This window comes from Chinchilla lanigera, unplaced genomic scaffold (assembly GCF_000276665.1).
Source record: "Chinchilla lanigera isolate Chin_1 unplaced genomic scaffold, ChiLan1.0 scaffold00051, whole genome shotgun sequence".
Taxonomy (NCBI): domain Eukaryota; kingdom Metazoa; phylum Chordata; class Mammalia; order Rodentia; family Chinchillidae; genus Chinchilla; species Chinchilla lanigera.
This window is the reverse complement of record NW_004955452.1, coordinates 1,234,202-1,250,890: the sequence shown is the minus strand read 5'-3', so window position 1 is coordinate 1,250,890 and position 16,689 is coordinate 1,234,202. Positions and strand designations below refer to the sequence as shown.

At 57.7% G+C, this 16,689-nt stretch overlaps 2 protein-coding genes across 15 annotated transcripts in view; both read left to right on the top strand.

Moving 5' to 3' along the window:
- The window catches only part of Sh2d5 (SH2 domain containing 5), an 11,468-nt gene extending 1,198 nt beyond the window's left edge, over positions 1 to 10,270 (top strand). For 2 of the 7 annotated variants that reach the window (XM_013519751.1, XM_013519748.1), the window contains exons 2-10: positions 3,534 to 3,660; positions 4,001 to 4,081; positions 4,420 to 4,494; positions 4,791 to 4,937; positions 6,040 to 6,291; positions 6,446 to 6,617; positions 6,894 to 7,002; positions 7,743 to 7,902; positions 8,549 to 10,270. In XM_013519751.1, coding sequence (XP_013375205.1) covers positions 3,574 to 3,660; positions 4,001 to 4,081; positions 4,420 to 4,494; positions 4,791 to 4,937; positions 6,040 to 6,291; positions 6,446 to 6,617; positions 6,894 to 7,002; positions 7,743 to 7,902; positions 8,549 to 8,752 — 1,287 coding nt within the window. In that variant the 5' untranslated portion in view covers positions 3,534 to 3,573 and the 3' untranslated portion in view covers positions 8,753 to 10,270. The other 5 variants (XM_013519747.1, XM_005394691.2, XM_013519752.1 and 2 more) reach the window with 5 other exon arrangements.
- Positions 10,271 to 11,681: 1,411 nt separating this feature from the next.
- The window catches only part of Kif17 (kinesin family member 17), a 41,371-nt gene continuing 36,363 nt past the window's right edge, over positions 11,682 to 16,689 (top strand). For all 8 annotated transcript variants that reach the window (XM_013519657.1, XM_013519658.1, XM_013519655.1 and 5 more), the window contains exon 1: positions 11,682 to 11,931. In XM_013519657.1, coding sequence (XP_013375111.1) covers positions 11,701 to 11,931 — 231 coding nt within the window. In that variant the 5' untranslated portion in view covers positions 11,682 to 11,700. The remainder of the gene's footprint in view (positions 11,932 to 16,689) is intronic.

The following is a 16,689-nucleotide window of genomic DNA, read 5'->3' as shown; positions in this document are numbered from 1 at the left end:
GGGGCAGCGGCCTCGACCCCACGCGTGGAGCCGCGCTCTCCCCGTACATGCCCACGTTTCGCCCCGGGTCGCTCAGACCCCATGAATGTCCCCAGTCCCCCGCATTGGGTGCTCCGGGAGGGCTGCGAGCGTGTCCACCTGGTCCTCGTCCCCAGGAGGAAAAGATCAGTGCGCAACTCTAGCGACGGAGCTGGAGGAGGAGAGAGGGGGAGAGGTTGATTGCGCGGGGGTCACAGCGGCCAACCTTTTGGATCCCACAATCCGCGTCCCTGGCTGCAGGGCCCGGAGCAGGCGGAGGTGGCGTAGTGGGTGTGTTGTGACTGTGGGAGCCAGGCTGCTGGCCCGAGCAGCCCCAGAGCATGTGGCGGGGGCCGCGGAGGCCGCCGGCGAGGGAGAGCAGCTGTTAGAGGGTCCGATCTGAGCTGTGCCCGCCTATGGTTGCTTCCTCTCCCCCGGGCAGACTGGCAGCCAGCAGACTCCAGGTGGGCGCCTGCTTTCCTGAGGGAGGAGGGCCTAGGGGAAGAGTCCTGAGCTTGCCCGGAGCGTCTCCTCTCCAGCAAGCTGTGCCTTCCTGCCGGGGACCCCGGGCTGAGCGCGGGCTCTGAAGGTTGGGAAGTCTCCAAGGATGCGGAAAGGTGGCCCCTCCAGTGACGCGGTGTAACTCTGGACGGTGCAGCACAGGGCCCGGCACGTGAGCTCAAGAAGGGCGACTGACTTGTGCAGTCCCCTGCTTCCACGCAGAGCCTCCTGGAAAACCTCAGAGGGACCGGCGCGCGCCTGATCGCATTCCAATGGTGTTCCTTAGGGAGGTGCTGACCAGCCAGGCTCTTAGGTAGAACTTCTCTCCGGTCCCAGAGATCAGGGGGTGCAAGCCGTATGTTTCCAGGGCTCCCAGAGACAACCCCCAACTGCAGCCCTGGGAGTGAAATGCACTGTGCTCCTCAGGCTTGGGAGGGAGGTGGGGAAGCTAAGAAAATTCCCGCTTCCAGGGAGGCTGAGGACCAGAGGGATGAGGTGGGGTCGGGTGAAGGTGAACGGTGTGCAGCACAGAGGGCCTTTGGCTGCAGCTCTGGGACTGGAGTGAGGAGACTGTCCGCCTGTGACAGTGACGTGAGTGCTGACCCTGGTGGCTCCTTCTGTCTCTCACCTGCTGGGTGCCTGAGGGGGTGTGTTGCACAGGCAGGGTGTGAAATCTGCTCCCCATTGCTCCCTCCTCCTCCTCTCTTTATCTCTTTTGCATTTGTCCTCTGGCCCCCTCTGGTCTTGCTTCTGTCCCAAGTGGTCTTTCCATCCTGTTCCCCACCCTGTCCCCCCCTGCCAGGAGCACCCCGGTGGTGTGATTATCAAGTTAAAAGGCAGCTTCTCTGGGAGCCCCTTCTCCTCACCTGAGACAGATGTCACGTGTCTGTAGTGTCAGTTGTGCATCTAACGTTGGTTTGGTTTTTTTTTTTTTTTGATACCGGGAATTGAACTTGGGACTTTGTGCTTGCCAGGCAGGTGCTTGTGTTGCTGAGCTAAATCCCTGGGCCTAACTTCATTTTATTTGAACATCAAATATACAATAGGGAAAGGACACGATGTGAAAAATGATCAGGATCAGAAAGTGGAGGCTGGGGGCCATAAATATAGCTCAGTGGTGCAAATGCCTGCCTGGCAAGCACAAGGTCCCAAGTTCGATTCTCAGTACAAAAAAAAAAAAAAAAAAAGACAAAGTGGAGGCTGCAATGGCCCAGAAAAACAGGAGGGGACAGAATGGGGGTCCAGGGAAGGCTTCAAGGGGACTTGCAGTCTTTATTTTCCAGCTTTCCCTGTGCTGGCCACTCATTGAAAGGCATGGATAGCTGCCGGCACCTGCACCCTGACCTGAGCTGGGCTTGGACGGTGGTCATGGGCAGGCAGAGATCGGTTCCCGCTGGTGCTAACAGTGTCCCTTGCAAGCAGCATGTCCAGGCCGCGCCCTTCCCTGCCAGGCCCTGCCTGATCCCGGCCCTCTCCTGGCCCCCAGGCTGGCCTCCCCGGCCTTGTGCTCACAGACTGAGTAGTCTCCTAGGTGTGGCCTAAGCAAGGAGGGGACTGAAAGTGACCAGAGCCTGCTGTCTTCCTGAGTTCCCTCCCGAGTGTCCCCTGTGAGACTGTGTTTGCTGAGCCCTTGCCCGAGCCTGGCTGGCATTGTGCTGAGTACCTGCTCCTCACATTCCTCCAGGTTTGCTGATGAAATGGCAGGAGCGGCAAGGCAGCTGGCCCGAAGTCGCAGGGGTTTGGACCCAACCCCCTGATCTGAGTCAGTGATTACAAGTCGGCTGGTGAGAGAGCCGGCCAGAATAGGGCAGAGGGAGCTTATAAATTGGCCCTGGTAAAGGCTGGGGGAGCTGAGTCCCTGGGGACCATGGCAGAGGCATTCGGCCGTTCTTTCTCATTATCGCTGGTCCCAGATGCATTCGTTTCATATTTATTGAGCACCAGCTGGGGTTCAGAGCTCTAAACGGGAGTAAATGCTCCCCCGCCCTTGAGGACCATTTCAGAAGGGAAGTGTCTTCCTATCCTCACTAGTGGGCAGGGGCTCCCGGAAGGAGCAGGGCAGCTGTCTACCTTCTCCACATCCTCAGTACCAGTGCCTTGTCTGGTTTTCATGATCTAAAGGGGTTGGGGCTTTAGGAGATGGGCTGAAGTCAGGATGGCCCAAATGAGGCAGCAGCCTGTGAAGCGGGTCCCCAGCCTCATCAGCTCATGGCCACCCCCACGGACTGCTCCTGCACTATAGCCGGCTGTGGCTCCCTGCTGCCCACAGGGCAGGGCCTAAATTTCCTCGTCTGACATTTAAGGCAGATCCTAAATTGGATTCAGCCTGCTGTTGGGGCAAAGTCTGCCTAAAGGCTCCAGCTGCTTGCCTTCCTTTGTACCTTTGCAGATTATGCAGCTCTGACCGCTCCGCCCCACCCCATCCCTGTTGGTGGGCCTTCCCAGCCTCCTTCCTTCCCCTGGTTCCTCTTTTTCTTTTTGAGATGCGATCTGGCTCTTTGGCCCAAGATAGCCTTAAATTCCTGAACTCAAGTGAGCCTCTGGCCTCAGCCTCCCTAGTAGCTGGGACTACAGGCCCATACCCAGCACTGTTACAGGCTGATTACAGATCTGCACCCCTCACTTCCACCCCCAGGGGTTGGCGTCAGCTCCGCTGTTCCAGCATGGAGCACTTGCACAAGCTGCACGCCCTCACCTGCACACCCAGATCCTTACCCAGACCTCGTCCCCAGCGTCCCCCACCTGGCCTTCCTGTCCTCTGCCTGCTTCATCTCCATCGAAGCTCTCGGGTAGCTTCCTGTCTTTCTCCCTGATGAGAATGTCGGCCTGTGAAGGGAGGCAGCCTTCGCCGCTTCTTCAGGGCTGCATCTCCAGTGCCCAGGACACTGTGTGGTGCATAGTGGGCGCTCAGTGAGGATTAGTGGGATAAATGAATGGGTGAACTGGCCAGGCTCTGACTGGGGAGCACTGAGCCCTGCCTGCCTGAAAACTGAGCTTGCTCCTGCCCTTTGCAGCTTTCCCTCTGCGGAGCCTAAAGCGGCCACCCTGGGGGCCATGCAGAGGGCTGGGGCGGGCGGCCGAAGGGCCTCGGACTGTGGGCCCACCCTTTACCGGCCCAGGTGCATCACCAAATTCGCCCAGGTGGGTGTGCCCTGTCGGGTGGTCGCTGGAGCTGGCCCTGGGGGTGGTGAGCATGTGGGGTCGAGGACCTCCCTCCCTGTCCCCTCTCTGACTCAGACCTTGCAGTGTGCCCTGCAGGCAAGAGAGGTGGCTTGTGTGACCTGACAAAGGTCACCTGTTGGGAGAGCGGCAGAGCCTGTGCTCCAGAGGTGGTGCCCTGCCCTGCCCTGCCCTGCCCTGCCCTGCCCTGCCCTGCCCTGCCCCAGCTTCTTTGGGGGCCAAGCATTTGTGTGTCAGTGCTGGGTTGGGAGGAAGCAGCCCGATTCCCCTGCCTTGCTCCCTCCCACCCGGTGCCTTGCAGTATGTGGGCTCCTTCCCTGTGGATGACCTGGATGCGCAGGAGGGCGTGTGGCTGGTGCGGCAGCAGCTGTGGGCGCTGAAGGTGAGGGGGCGCATCCCCGTGGGAGCACAGCCACGAGACCAGATGCAGCCCCTTCCCTCTCATAAAGGGGGGCAGGGGGCGGCAGAGAGCACTTACACCCAGGCTCCTGTAGCCCTGGCTGTCATGCCTGGAACTTCCTTGGGGCTGCCTGGATGTGCACCCCACAGCTGGAAGCCATAGGTGGGGTGGGAGCTGTGACCTGGTTGGGGGTTCTGCTAGGAGCCACCTGTATTCCCAACTTCTAAGCATCCAGTGCCTGGGGCTGTGTATCTTGGCAAGGGGAGTGGAGTTGGCGAGTGGGGAATAATGCGAGCTTCCACCAACCCTCTTCCACCCAGGACTGTCCCCGACGCCGAGCAGTCATCCTGAAATTCAGCCTGCAGGGTCTCAAGATCTACAGCGGGGAGGGAGAGGTAGGAGGAGCCGGCGCAGGTGCAGGGAGGCTGGACAGGCACAGGTGTGTGCTCTTGGGGCGCAGCTGAGCCCCCATCCTGTCCATCTGCTCTGAGAGTCCCCTGGATGGTCCCCCTCACCCTTGCCCTTCAAAAATCTCCAGGCCCCACTCCTGGCCTCTGACATCAGAGACATCAGCCTTGCCCAGCGTGGAGGCTGAGGAAGGGGCAGCCTTGGGCCAGAGATGAAGTAGCCCTGCTTGGATGTCAGGCATACAGGTCAGGAGCCTGATGTGGTCTGGTAACTCTGCTCCCAGGCACTCCTGATGGCCCATGGCCTGCGGCGCATCCTCTACTCTACCTGGAGCCCAGCCCGCTGCCAGTTTGCCTTTGTTGCCCGGAACCCACGAAGCCCACCCAGCAGACTCTTCTGCCACCTCTTTGTGGGCAGCCAGCCTGGAGAGGTACCCAGGGCCCAAGGCAGGGGACACAGCGAGGCTGAGTGGCCCAGGGTCAGAGGCCTCTCTGCTTGGCAGAGCTGGCCTGAGCCCCTCTGGGCACCTACCCCGTACCATACTGAGTCCTTCTTTGACCTTGCCCACTAAGGACTCCTCCGCCCCATACAGGTTGGTGGCCTTGGCATTTCCTGGGGGCCAGAGCACAAACTTGCAGGGCACCTGTCAGGCCTTTGCTGATGCCATTCTCTACCTGAATGCCTGCCCTGCCCTCCTCACCTCCATGCCTCAGGGCTCAGCCCCAGTGCCCGTGAAGCCCTGTGAAGCCCTTCTGCCTCTCCTAGGTGGGCCTGCCTGCAGAGCCTGTAACAGGACCACTCCAGCCTCAGTCTGTCGCTAAGCTCGAGTTCCCTGAGCACAGTGCCTGGGGCCAGGGCTTGGACTGTCCTAGTGCATGCCCCTGTGCGGGCGGGTGGGGTGAGTCCCGGGCAGATAGATCTGGCAGTCAGAGCCAGTGTGACCAGTGTAAACCACAGCTGTTAGGCAGCAGAGGTTGGGGTGGTTCTGTCCAGCAAGCATTTGCTGCCACTGTTGGATGTCCAGCCTTGGGCTGGACACTGGGGTTACAGGTGGCCGCACCTCAGGATTCCAACATGCTGCCCCGCACAGTGGATGCGCTGGCCCCAAATAGCTGCTGGGCTTGCGTTCCACTTCCTTCACCCCTCAGAGGAACACAGGGAGGTGGGGATGAGGAAACTGAGGCACGCAGGGTGCCGTGCTGCACCGTGGTCCTGAGTGGCTGCCAAGATCGGAGCCTAGGTTCTGACCCCGGCCACTTCTCCCAGGAGGTGCTGGGGTGAAGCACAGGGGACGACTGTGCTCCCAGCAGGATGCACTGCACAAAGTAGGTGCTTGGGACTCCCTAAATGAATAAGGAAGGCTGGTAGGGAGACCATGCGGTGGGGAGGTTCTGAGGGACAAGTAGAAGTTTTCCCAAGGGGAAAGAGGACCACCCTAAGCTCGGGAGTGGCATGCACTCCTGGAGGGCAGGCAGGTGCCTGGGGAGCCCCAGGGAGTGTCCTCCAGCTGAGCCGCCTTTCTCCTGCCCTAGGTTCAGATTCTGTACCTGCTGCTGTGTCGCTCCTTCCAGCTCGCTTACCTCTTGCAGCACCCTGAAGAGCGGGCACAGCCTGACCTTTCCCCCGGGCCTGCAGGGGACGTGTCCCCGAAGCCACTCTCCAGCCCTGGGGTCCCTGCTACCCTGGTGCGGGAGCCCTTCAGCCATAATCAGCTCACGCAGAACGTCCATGCCCTGGTCTCCTTGCGGCGGCTGCCAGCAGAGGAGCCAGGGGGCACTAGTGGGGTATGCAGCACCCCGGGCGGGGATGGGCCGTGGACAAGGCCATTGGGCGAGGGCTTGGAGGTCATGGTGGAGGGGTGGGCTTTAAGGGGTGTTGCCTGGCCTGACATAGCTGGGCCTGGGTCTGCCTGCCCACTGGCCCCTCTTGGTGCCCTAGAAGGAGCTGTCCGAGTCGGAAGGCCGCAGTGCCCGCCACGCCCGCCTGGGGAACCCCTACTGCTCGCCCACACTGGTGCGCAAGAAGGCCATTCGCAGCAAGGTGATCCGCTCTGGGGCCTACCGGGGCTGCACCTACGAGGCCCAGCTGCAGCTGTCAGCGAGAGAGTCCTGTGAGTCAGGGTGCAGCCTGTGCACGCCTCAGCAGCCTGGGTGTGCGTGCGTCCTGGTGTGAGCTTCAGGCCTGCACACTGACCGTGCAGCTGTGTGCGAGCTTTACTGCTGAGTGGGTGTGAGCGGGGGTGCCGGCTTGTGGGCCGTCTGCAGGGGCGGGGCCGAGGCCTGCGGGTTGGGGCCTGGGGAGAGGACAGAGGCGTGAGGGGCCGAGGTGGTAGGCCAGGCTGGTCAGGGGAGGCCTCTCTCCCTCTGACCCTGGGTGGTCTCCATAGATCCTGCTGCATGGGAGGCGTGGCCCCGCAGTCCTGGTGGGCCCCCGTGCCTGGTGGAGATCGAGGGCAGCCTGACAGAGAACATCTGGGCTTTTGCCGGCCTCTCCAGGTAGGAAGGGCCTGGCCTGGCCTGATGCCCAGTCCCCGGGGTGTGCAAAGAAATGGGACATCTCCAGCACCCTGATGTGTCCGCACCCCTGTGCATGGGCCCAGTGCTTCCAGCCTCAGGGGCCTCAGGCCGGGGACTTCTCCATCCTGGGCCTTAGTTTTCTCAAACGTAAAATGTGTATAATGGGACACCCTCCCAGGCTGTAGAGAGATCAATGAGATGATCAGGAAAAGCCCTTAGTGCCCAGCCTGTCACAGGGGCTAGCTGGCCCTGGACATCAGCTCTTTCGCCCTCTGTCTTGATGGGGTCTTGAAATTTCCAACAAATAAGGACTTATAGGGTCTTTTTTTTTTTTTTTTTTGCCATACTGGGGTGGAACCCAGGGCTTTCACACTGAGCTATATCACCAGCTCTTTTTTATTTTTAAAATTTTGAGACAGGGTTCTGAGGTGAGAAATTCCTGGGCTGGATTCAAACTTGCCATCCTCCTGCCTCAGCCTGCCAGAGTGCTGGCATAAGTGTGTGCAACCATGGCAGGCCTGTAGGCCCCCTTAAGTTCCTAAGAGCTTCTTTATACTGAGCTGCCATGTTAGGTCAGGTGCTGTGTTTTTAAGGGCATTTATTTAATCCTCGGGCTACCTCCATGCCTTTGGGCTATTACATCCATGCCCAGGCCAGCAGCTTGAGGCTGGTTTTGGATTAGGGGGTCCTAATTTAAGCCTTTACTGCCTGTGCCCCAGGGCCTGTGCACTCGCTCTGCTGCGGAGGGATGTGGTTGGTGCCTTCCTACTGTGGCCTGAGCCTGGCGCCAGCGGCCAGTGGTGCCTGTCTGTGCGGACACAGTGTGGTGTGGTGCCCCACCAGGTCTTCCGGAACCACCTGGGCCGGTACTGCCTGGAGGTAAGAGCCTGGGAGCCGCAGGAGGTGGGGATGGCATGGTCCTGGCCCTACCCCATCATCGTACCCACCCTGTGTCCTTCCTACCCGTCCCTTTTCTAAGGCTGACCCCTTTAGCTGGCCCGGCCTGCTCCCATTGGCTCTCTCTGGCTCCCCTCTTAGCCACTCCATCCTGCCTGTGTGGCCTTGCTCCTTCCTCATTGGTCCAGGGCCACTTGGCCCCGCCCCTGCTCTGCTGGCTGGGCCTTGACCTGGAGACTCAGGGAGAGCACGAGTGGTGTCAGGTCCCTGAGGGTCCCCTCCTTAGAAGGGGCTTTTGGAGGGAGCCTCAAATAGAGTCAGGCCTAGGTAACACCTCACATTTGTATATGAGTTCTGGCTTTTAAAAGTTTTGCTTTCCCATCCCCTAGAGCCCAGACCATTTTTAGCAGAGGAGGAAAGTGCTGCGCTCACACAGCCTCTGAGTCTCCAGTCAAGTACTGGCCTGCCCAGGCGGGAGGAGAGGACAGGATGTGTGGCTCAGCCATGACAGCACATGAGACCTCTCTGAGCTCTGTTTCTTGCTTTCCAAAGTGGGGGTGGCTGGGGGTGGCTGGGGCCCCATTTGAGCCATGGGGCGGGCCTAGAGCTGAGGACCCTTCCTCCCCAGCACCTGCCGGCAGAGTTCCCCAGCCTGGAGGCCCTGGTGGAGAACCACGCTGGGATGGAGCACAGCCTGTTCTGCCCCCTGGACATGGGCCGCCTGAACCCCATCTACGAGGAGCAGGATTGTGGGCCCGAGGGCAGGCCCCCCCGGACTCTGCGGCCCCTCAGCCACGCCAAGTCTGAGGCAGAGCTGCTGGGCCTGGGTTAGGAAGTGGGCCCTGATCACAGGCCAGTCTGGCCCTGGCTCCAGCCGCAGGAGCTGCTCCGCCCTTCTCACACCCCAGCGGCCGCCATCTCTGTCGGTCTCTGTCCCCGGACCAGTCTTCCATCGCTTCACTGCCTGCAGGAGGGGAGCCCTGAGATTGCGTGTGGGGCTCGCCCAGATCCTAGGAGGAGCAAGTGGAGCTCCAGGCTTCCTGGAACTTCGGGGTGATGGGGGTGCTTGTCTTGCAGGCTAACGCTTTGCTCCTTGCACAAGAGCTTTTCACTGGGTGAGTGGTACAGCCCTCTCCCCAGGAGGCCAGGCCTTAGTCCTTGCCTGGGAGGCTCTGGAGAGCTCCTGGCAGGAAACCAGACCCATGGAGTGTGATTCCTGGCCCCCGAGCTTTTTCCTTCTGGCCCAGGAGCGCCCAGCACAGAGCTGCCCTGCCCAGCTCACCCTGCAGACCACCTTGGTTTGATGGCTACCTCAGACAGCCACCTGATCCTGGTGTTTCCTTTGATATAGGCCTGGCCGTGGTGTCAGGGCCACCTTTCTCACCAAGCCAGGCCCATGGGGATGAGACAGAACAGAGTCCCCAAAGGTAGAGAGCCCTGTCAGAGGAGCTGGGCCTCAGCAGGCGGGGGAGAGCTGGGGAAGCCATTGGAGTGGAAGGAGGTGGCCGTTCCGGTGCCTGATGAGTCCAGGCATCACCTTCGTAAGACTTGGCAGATAAATATGAATATACCCAGCCAAGCCGTGGGACAAGTTCATTTTGGATGAAATTGTATTCCTGAGGCCGAGCCAGGTTAGGAGTCTTGGAACCACCCTCTCTGCCATCAGGGTGTGGGGGTCTGCTGATCAGTGCCTTGGAAGTAACAGATTTCTGACTGGGCAGGGGGGCAGCCCCAACAGAACGGAGAGGAGGCAGGCACGCCTGATGTCCCAGCTGGCAGCCCCCGCTAGGACATGATCTTAGCTAGGGACCTTACCACTTTGAGTCAGGTGCCACTAGAACTAGAGGAATGTCCTTTGGGGCTCTTTTCACTGGAAACGTTGCACTGACTGCATGCTGAATGTGAGTGGGCAGCTGGCACTCCTCTAGCCACCTGTGCTGGAGCCCACCCTTCCTGGGCAGAGTGCTGGTCTCTGGGGGAGCCTCTGGCATCACTCCCCCAGCAGGGAGAGGGTTAGGGAAATCCCACACCTAGGACTGCAGCTCCAGAGACCGGCACTTAAGGAAGCCTGGCGATTGGCCAGCACTTGGGCCAGACTGTCTTTGGGAGGGGTGGGGCGTGCTATGGACCAGCTAAGAGGGGTGGAGATTCAGCAAGCCCCCTAGCATCCCTCCAAGCAGCGTTTGTGGATCACGAGTTACAGACAGGGCAGGGGTTTTGCCCATGGGTGCAGGTCCCTGTGTCTTACTCACAAACCACAGTTTTGTCTTTGTTCCAGCTAGCACCATCCAGGAAGCCCAACTTTCCTTACTGTGTGGACTGTGAGACAAATAAAATGCATTTCTTCTGATTGTGGAGTGCAGACTTTTTCTTGAAAGGCATGGTCTTCATTCAGTTTGCCTGTCTTGTGTTTGTTTCTAAACATAAAACATACCCTGCTCTGGTACAGAGTAATGAGGTCCTGCACGTGGGGGCTGACAGTGTCCAGAAGGGATGGGGTAGGTTTAATCAAATCCTCCCTCCTTTCCCTCTTCTACTTTAAGCCTACAGTGGGTATAGGAAAAAGATTCAAGACCATGTGCTCTGGAAACTTGGGCTTGCGTTCTGCTTCTGCAACATGCCACAGGACCTTTGCACAGCCCAGACATGACTTATCATCCTCCTCTCCCTTAGGCTGCTTATCCTGGTTAGCTCCTGAGCTGTCATAGTGCAGCTCTAGTCAGTCTCAGGATACCTGTTCTGACTGACTAGCCAGTGATGGCGAACCTTGGGCATGCATGTTGCAGTGGGCTGTTATATTTGAAAGCTCTAAAAGGTTTGCCATTACTGGGCTAGACTCAGGTTGCTTTTTTAGATGGTGCACAGAATTGGTTCTTTAGTTTGTACTTTTTCATTTATGGGACTTTCTGGGATTTTTGTTTTCAATATCAGTCCCCCTGCTAGACTCTGGCTGTGAGGAGGGCTGTCTCCCCAGCATCTGTTGCAGTGCCTGGCATGTAAGTGACACCTGGTGTTTTTAGGCAGAAGGGATTCTAGAGGAGGCGACAGAGCCGCTCTTCTGGATGGGGGCTGTGCTGAGTGACCTTTCCATCCAAAAGACTTTGACTTCCTGCCTCCCAGTTCTGGGATCCAACTCCGGGACGCTCCACCTTTAAGCTGCACCCTCACCCCTTTTTATTTTGATGACTATTTATGTTGCCCGGGCTGGCCTTGAACTTATGATCCTTCTGCTTCACTCTTAACATCTTAAGGCTCAGGAAAAATGAGAGTGGGATCAATTGTCCGGGAGCTGTAGGCTGTGGAAGCCTTCTCATGAATCAGTACAGGGAGATCAAGGTCCTTGTCCCACTCCGCCGTAAGCCTCGAGCCTCTGCCAGAGGTCTCCCCTCTAGGGTCTCTCCCATCTAAGCCTGACGGGCAAAGTTGCTGAGCTCTGAGCTGGGGAGCGGAGTTCATGCGCTCGGATCTCCAGCGCCCCCGGAGGGATCTCGCGCCAGACGTTCCAGGAGCCGCAGTTGTGACGCCACGGGCGTTGCCCGGCAACAGCAAACGCCGCAACCGCGTGCGCTTGTAAGCGGGTGGCCTGGTGGCTCTGGGTTCAGGTCCTGCGGCGGCCGGCAGCGCGTGCAGCGCAGATCCCCCACTTCCCCGGCCGGGCCCGGCCTCAGGGACGCGCCCGAGGTCCCTGTCCTCCTCTCGGGGCGCCCCCAGGAGGCCCATCCCCCACGCCCCGAGCCGCCCCGCCCCTCCTGAGCCCCAGGGGTTCCCCGGGCGAGCGCCATGGCCGCGGAGTCCGTGAAGGTGGTGGTGCGCTGTCGCCCCATGAACCAGCGCGAGCTCGAGCTGAACTGCCAGTCCGTGGTGACAGTGGACTCGGCGCGGGGCCAGTGCTTCATCCAGAACCCGGGCGCCGCCGACGAGCCCCCCAAGCAGTTCACTTTCGACGGCGCCTACCACATGGAGCACTTCACGGAGCAGATCTACAACGAGATCGCCTACCCGCTGGTGGAGGTGAGGGCGCCTGCCTTCCAGTCAGGCGGGTTGGGCACGGGGCCACCCTGAAGGGACGGTCAGCACGGACCACAAGCAGGGAGGAGGCCTTTGATGTGAGGGGCGCAGGTGAATAGCGACAGGTCGTTCTGACTTCGTGTCCAGGTCTCCACTGAACCCAGTGCCAAGGCTGGCCCCATCCCGTCCCTTCCAGCACCTTCCCCAGAGAACTCCGGGCCTAGGACCGCTTGCCCTCCACCCTGACCCCAGACCTGCATGACCCTGGAACCTCCAGCCACTTCCCTCCCAAAACCCCGGGTCCTCTCCTCCCCGTCCCGGTCCCGCCCCTCTCCTCCCCCCCCTCCTCCCCAGGCCCTGGCCTGAGCTTGCTGGCCAGTCCTCTCCTCCATCTCGGCCTCATCCTTCCCAGGGCCCTGTGGCGGTGAAGAAAAGACCCCACTGACCCCTGCTTCTGCAGAAGGCCTCTGGCCCGGCTTTGCCTTTGGTCTGGTCTGTCTCTTACCCCCTGGGGATCTGATAACAGAGAGGCCACAGTTCCTGGCTTCCTCGGGCTCAGGCTGGCAGCTCATGTGTACACCCTGACAGGGAAGGCACTCGCATTTCACACATGGGGAGACAGAGGCCGGAGGCAGGAAACTTGTCCCAGCTTGCATGTTAGTTACTGGCAGCCTTAGCACTGGAAAAACACCTCCTGGGTCCTGGCCACGGGTTCTTTCCTTTCTACCAGCATCTCCCAACTTGTACCTGATCTCTAGGTCTGTTGTCCCACGGAGAAAGGAAGGGTTTGGGAGACCTTCACGGGGCGTGGTGCGTGTCGGAGGCCCTGAGAGGTCCCGAAGTGAAGAGACCAGCTTGACTTACTGAAATGAGTGTTCTCAAACATTTGACATGGACGCTTTTTGGCTGGCTGGCTGGCTGGTGGAGGCGCCTGCCGCACCTCTTGCACAGGTGTCAGTCAGAGCCTTTGAGAGCACTGAGCTCTCAGCTCTCTCATCTCCTGACTGCAGATGATTCCCAGAGGATGAGGGGCAGCTCCTTCGGGGATTGGCCCTGGCTCTGGGGATAGCAGTTGTCCATTGGCTGGCCTGGACTCCCAGGCTGGAAGGGACCTGATGGCCCACCCCACCCAGCCCTCCTCTTCTGTTGGGTCCCCAAGGACCAGTCCTCGAGTCTGAGTCGTTACTGACCAAAGCTCGCACTTCCCAAAGCAGCCTGCTCCACCTTTGTTTCTGGGTTCCTGGAAGACTGATCCACACTCCACACCAAAGCCCTGACGTTTTCAGCCCCCTGCCCTGGCTCTGTGCCCGTGGAACGCCTCTGTTCCCTCTCTAAGGTTGGTTCCTGTGAGATTTGACAGCATGTTCTTCGCTGCCTCCTCTAAGGCCTTCAGCCTTGCTCTTGGTGTGATCTTGGGCCCTCCCTATCCTGGAGAAATGCCCTGAGCAGGCCTGTCTGTCCGGGTGCCCAGGAAACCCCAGCCTAGAGAGGGAGACACCAAGGACACAGTGACAGGGCTGTCAGACCTCCCCTTAGCGCTCTTTTCTCCTGACTTCTGCTGGTGCGGACTCCTGCTTCTGATTATTCTCCACAGCCTCAGACTGGACATTCATTCATTCACCCAGCTAACTAAGCAATAGCATCTCCATACTGGGCATCATCTGGGCCTGGGGTGCCTGTGAAGGAGACACCCAGCGCCATCAGCAAGCTCAAGGCCAGGGGAGGAGCAGCTGAGCTGACAGTTACAATCGAGAGTCATGAGTGGGAGAAGTCTAAGAGACTTTGGCGGCATGGGGAGAGGAGGTACCTGGACTTGAGGCGGATGGAGGGAGGGCTGGAAGGACCCCCTGGAGAGGGGAGGCCTGAGCTGGGCTCTGAAGGATGACAGGAGTCTGTCAGACAGGAAGGTAGAAGAAAGATCCCGCCCCGCACACAGTAGAGACCAGCATGTAGCATTTGATCTTTATCAGAAAAACTGGAATCATTGTTCCCGATGAGGACTGAGGCCTGGAGTGTCATGGAAAAAGTTAGGACAGTTGTAATTCCCAGCACCTTGTTCCCATGCCTTGTCCTGCTGCCTCAAATTAAAGGAGGAACATGCAAATCATATGCAAAACAGCATTCAAATAATGTGCAAATCACAGCCGAGGCTGCCTCTGGGCCAGGAGCAGGTGCACTGCTAGGGCCTAGGCCAAGTGTGAGGCTCTGATGCTGCTCCCAGGGCCCTCCGGCTGATAGCTTGGGGCCCAGAGCAAGCTCCAGGGAGCCTGCTGCTCAGGACCAATGGCTCTGGTACTCCCAGATGCCACTTTCTCACTTTATGCCCTTTCCATTTTGTTCTCCACCTTTTAAATCCAGGCTCTGTCCCTGATCTTTTGTCCCTGGGTGGCCTTTGCAACTTTTGTGGGTGCTACATCTCCAACCCCTTTTTTTACTTTTTGGTCTTGAGACAGGGTCTTGCTAAGTTACCCAGGTAGGACTTGAACCTCTGATCCTCCTGCCTCAGCCTCCCTGTGGGCAGGGATAACAGGTGTGTACCACTGTGCCTGGCCCAAGGTCCTTTCTTAACCAGTGGCTCTTCGGCTTCTCCTCCTGCTCCTTCACACCCATGGCCTCAGAGCATCCTCTTTTTGTCTGCCCAGGCACCACTTAGCACAGTGTCTGCCCTGTCCAGGATGGTGAGGGAGGGTGAGGTGAGCTTGATTTCCAGAGATATGAAGGAGGGGAAGCTACTGAATTGGGCCCTGGATGGGATATTCAGGAGGTAACACAAAGAGGATAGCGGGGAATCCGGAACAGATGTTTTAATTTTAGCAGTAGATAAAATGTGTAACACATTCAGTCTGTAATGGGATATCATGAGAGTTACTGCTGAAGATAATACCAAGTTAAAAAGAGGCCCTGGGTCCATCCCCAGCAGAGAGAGGGAGACAGACACAGAGAAAGACAGAGAGACAGAGACACGTGTAGTTGATTAACCACTGACTTCATGAAAACTCTTTAGTAAACATTGAGTGGCCATGACAAAATGAGAGTGGAAATCTAGAGTGGTGTGTCTGGGACCTGCTCTGTGGGGGAGCTTGTCCCATGGAATCTGCCTTAGAAATACACCTACAGTTGTCTTGTACTTAGCTCCAGAGCACTGGTATCCTATAGAATTTTCTGAGATATGGAAATGATCCGTATCTTTACTGACCAATTAATTTAGATATGGTGGTGCATGCCTGTAATCCCAGCACCGAGGAGGCTGAAGCTGGAGGATCACCACAAGTTTGAGGCCAGCCTGAACTATATAGCAAGACCCTATCTCAAAAAACAAAAAAACAAAAAAAAAGAGAAAAAGATATGCATAAGCCACATGGTGGTGAGTAGCACTTGAAGGAGGTCAGTGATGTGGAGAAACTGGATTTTAATTTAATTTAATTTGATGCCCACATGTGGCTGGAGGATACCATATTGGATGCTCTGCTCTGAAGCAATGCCCTCCAGCACAAATACCAGTGAGCCACATATATAACTTGGGCCTTTCTGGGGGCCATGTTTTAGAAAGTAAAAACCCAGTACGATAAGTCGAAATATTATCACTTCAATGAAATATAATAGCATATTGTCATTATATAAGACATATTAATGGGATGTTTTATGCTCTTAAAACTGAGTCTTTGAAATGTGGTCTGTGTTCTGTACAGTTACAGCATGTCTCAATTTCAGTCACTAAAAGGAAATGAAACAAAAAAATAAAGTTGTGGAGCCAGGCGTGGTGGCTCACGCCTGTAATCCCAGCACTCGGGAGGCTGAGGCAGGAGGATCATTACAAGTTCGAGGCCAGCCTGGGCTACAAAGTGAGCTCAAGGCCAGCCTGAACTGCATAGCGAGACCTTGTCTCAAAAAATAGTTGTGGTTCATGCAAAAAATGTTCTGTATTGCCTCTGTTTTTTAATTTTGTTTTATATTTTTGAGACAGGATCTTGCTATGTAGTTCAGGCTGGGCTTGAACTCACCATGTATCCTAGGCTGGCCTCAAACTCAGGGAGATCCTCCTGCCTCACCCTCCTGAGTGCTGGTATTTACAGGTGTATGTCACCACACCCCTCTTGCTTCTATTTTTAAATACAAGTTAGTTAAAATAAAATAGAGCTGGGGATATAGCTCAGTGGTAGAGTGATTGCCTAGTATGTACAAGGGCCTGGGTTTGATCCCCAGCACAGCAAGGGGAAAAAAAAATCATTAGTTAATTACAATAAAATAAATTTGGTTTCATCTTCACAGTCTCTCTCCCCGCAGCTCGGGTTGTGTTGATGCCTGGAGCTGCTCTTTTTCCAGGGGCCCCCTGTGGCCCCACTCTCTCTGCCTGTGGGCTTGAGAAGCCAGCTCAGGCCCCTGGTTGGGTGAGCGCCCGCTGCCTGTGCACGTGGCAGCCCCATGTGCGTGTGCGCTGCCACCCGGAGGACCTGCAGGTGCCACGCTGTGGCCATGGTCTCCTCAGACAAGGACGAGGTGCTCATTCATCCCTGCCACATCAAAGTGGGCCTTGTCCTCAGGGAGCCATGACATGGTGGCTTTGGCCTTCTGCACCTCTGCTTTGGTTCACAGCATGCGTTTGGCTGTGGAGCAGGGTGTGGGGGCTGCGCGGGCCCCGGGGCTGGGGGCAGCTCTCTGGGCCCATGCTCTGACACAGGAGCCTCTCCCATTCCATAGTAAGTTCTAGAACTTGTGCCCTCATGGGCTCTGTGTGGGCAGGATGGGTGCGGTGACAGGCAA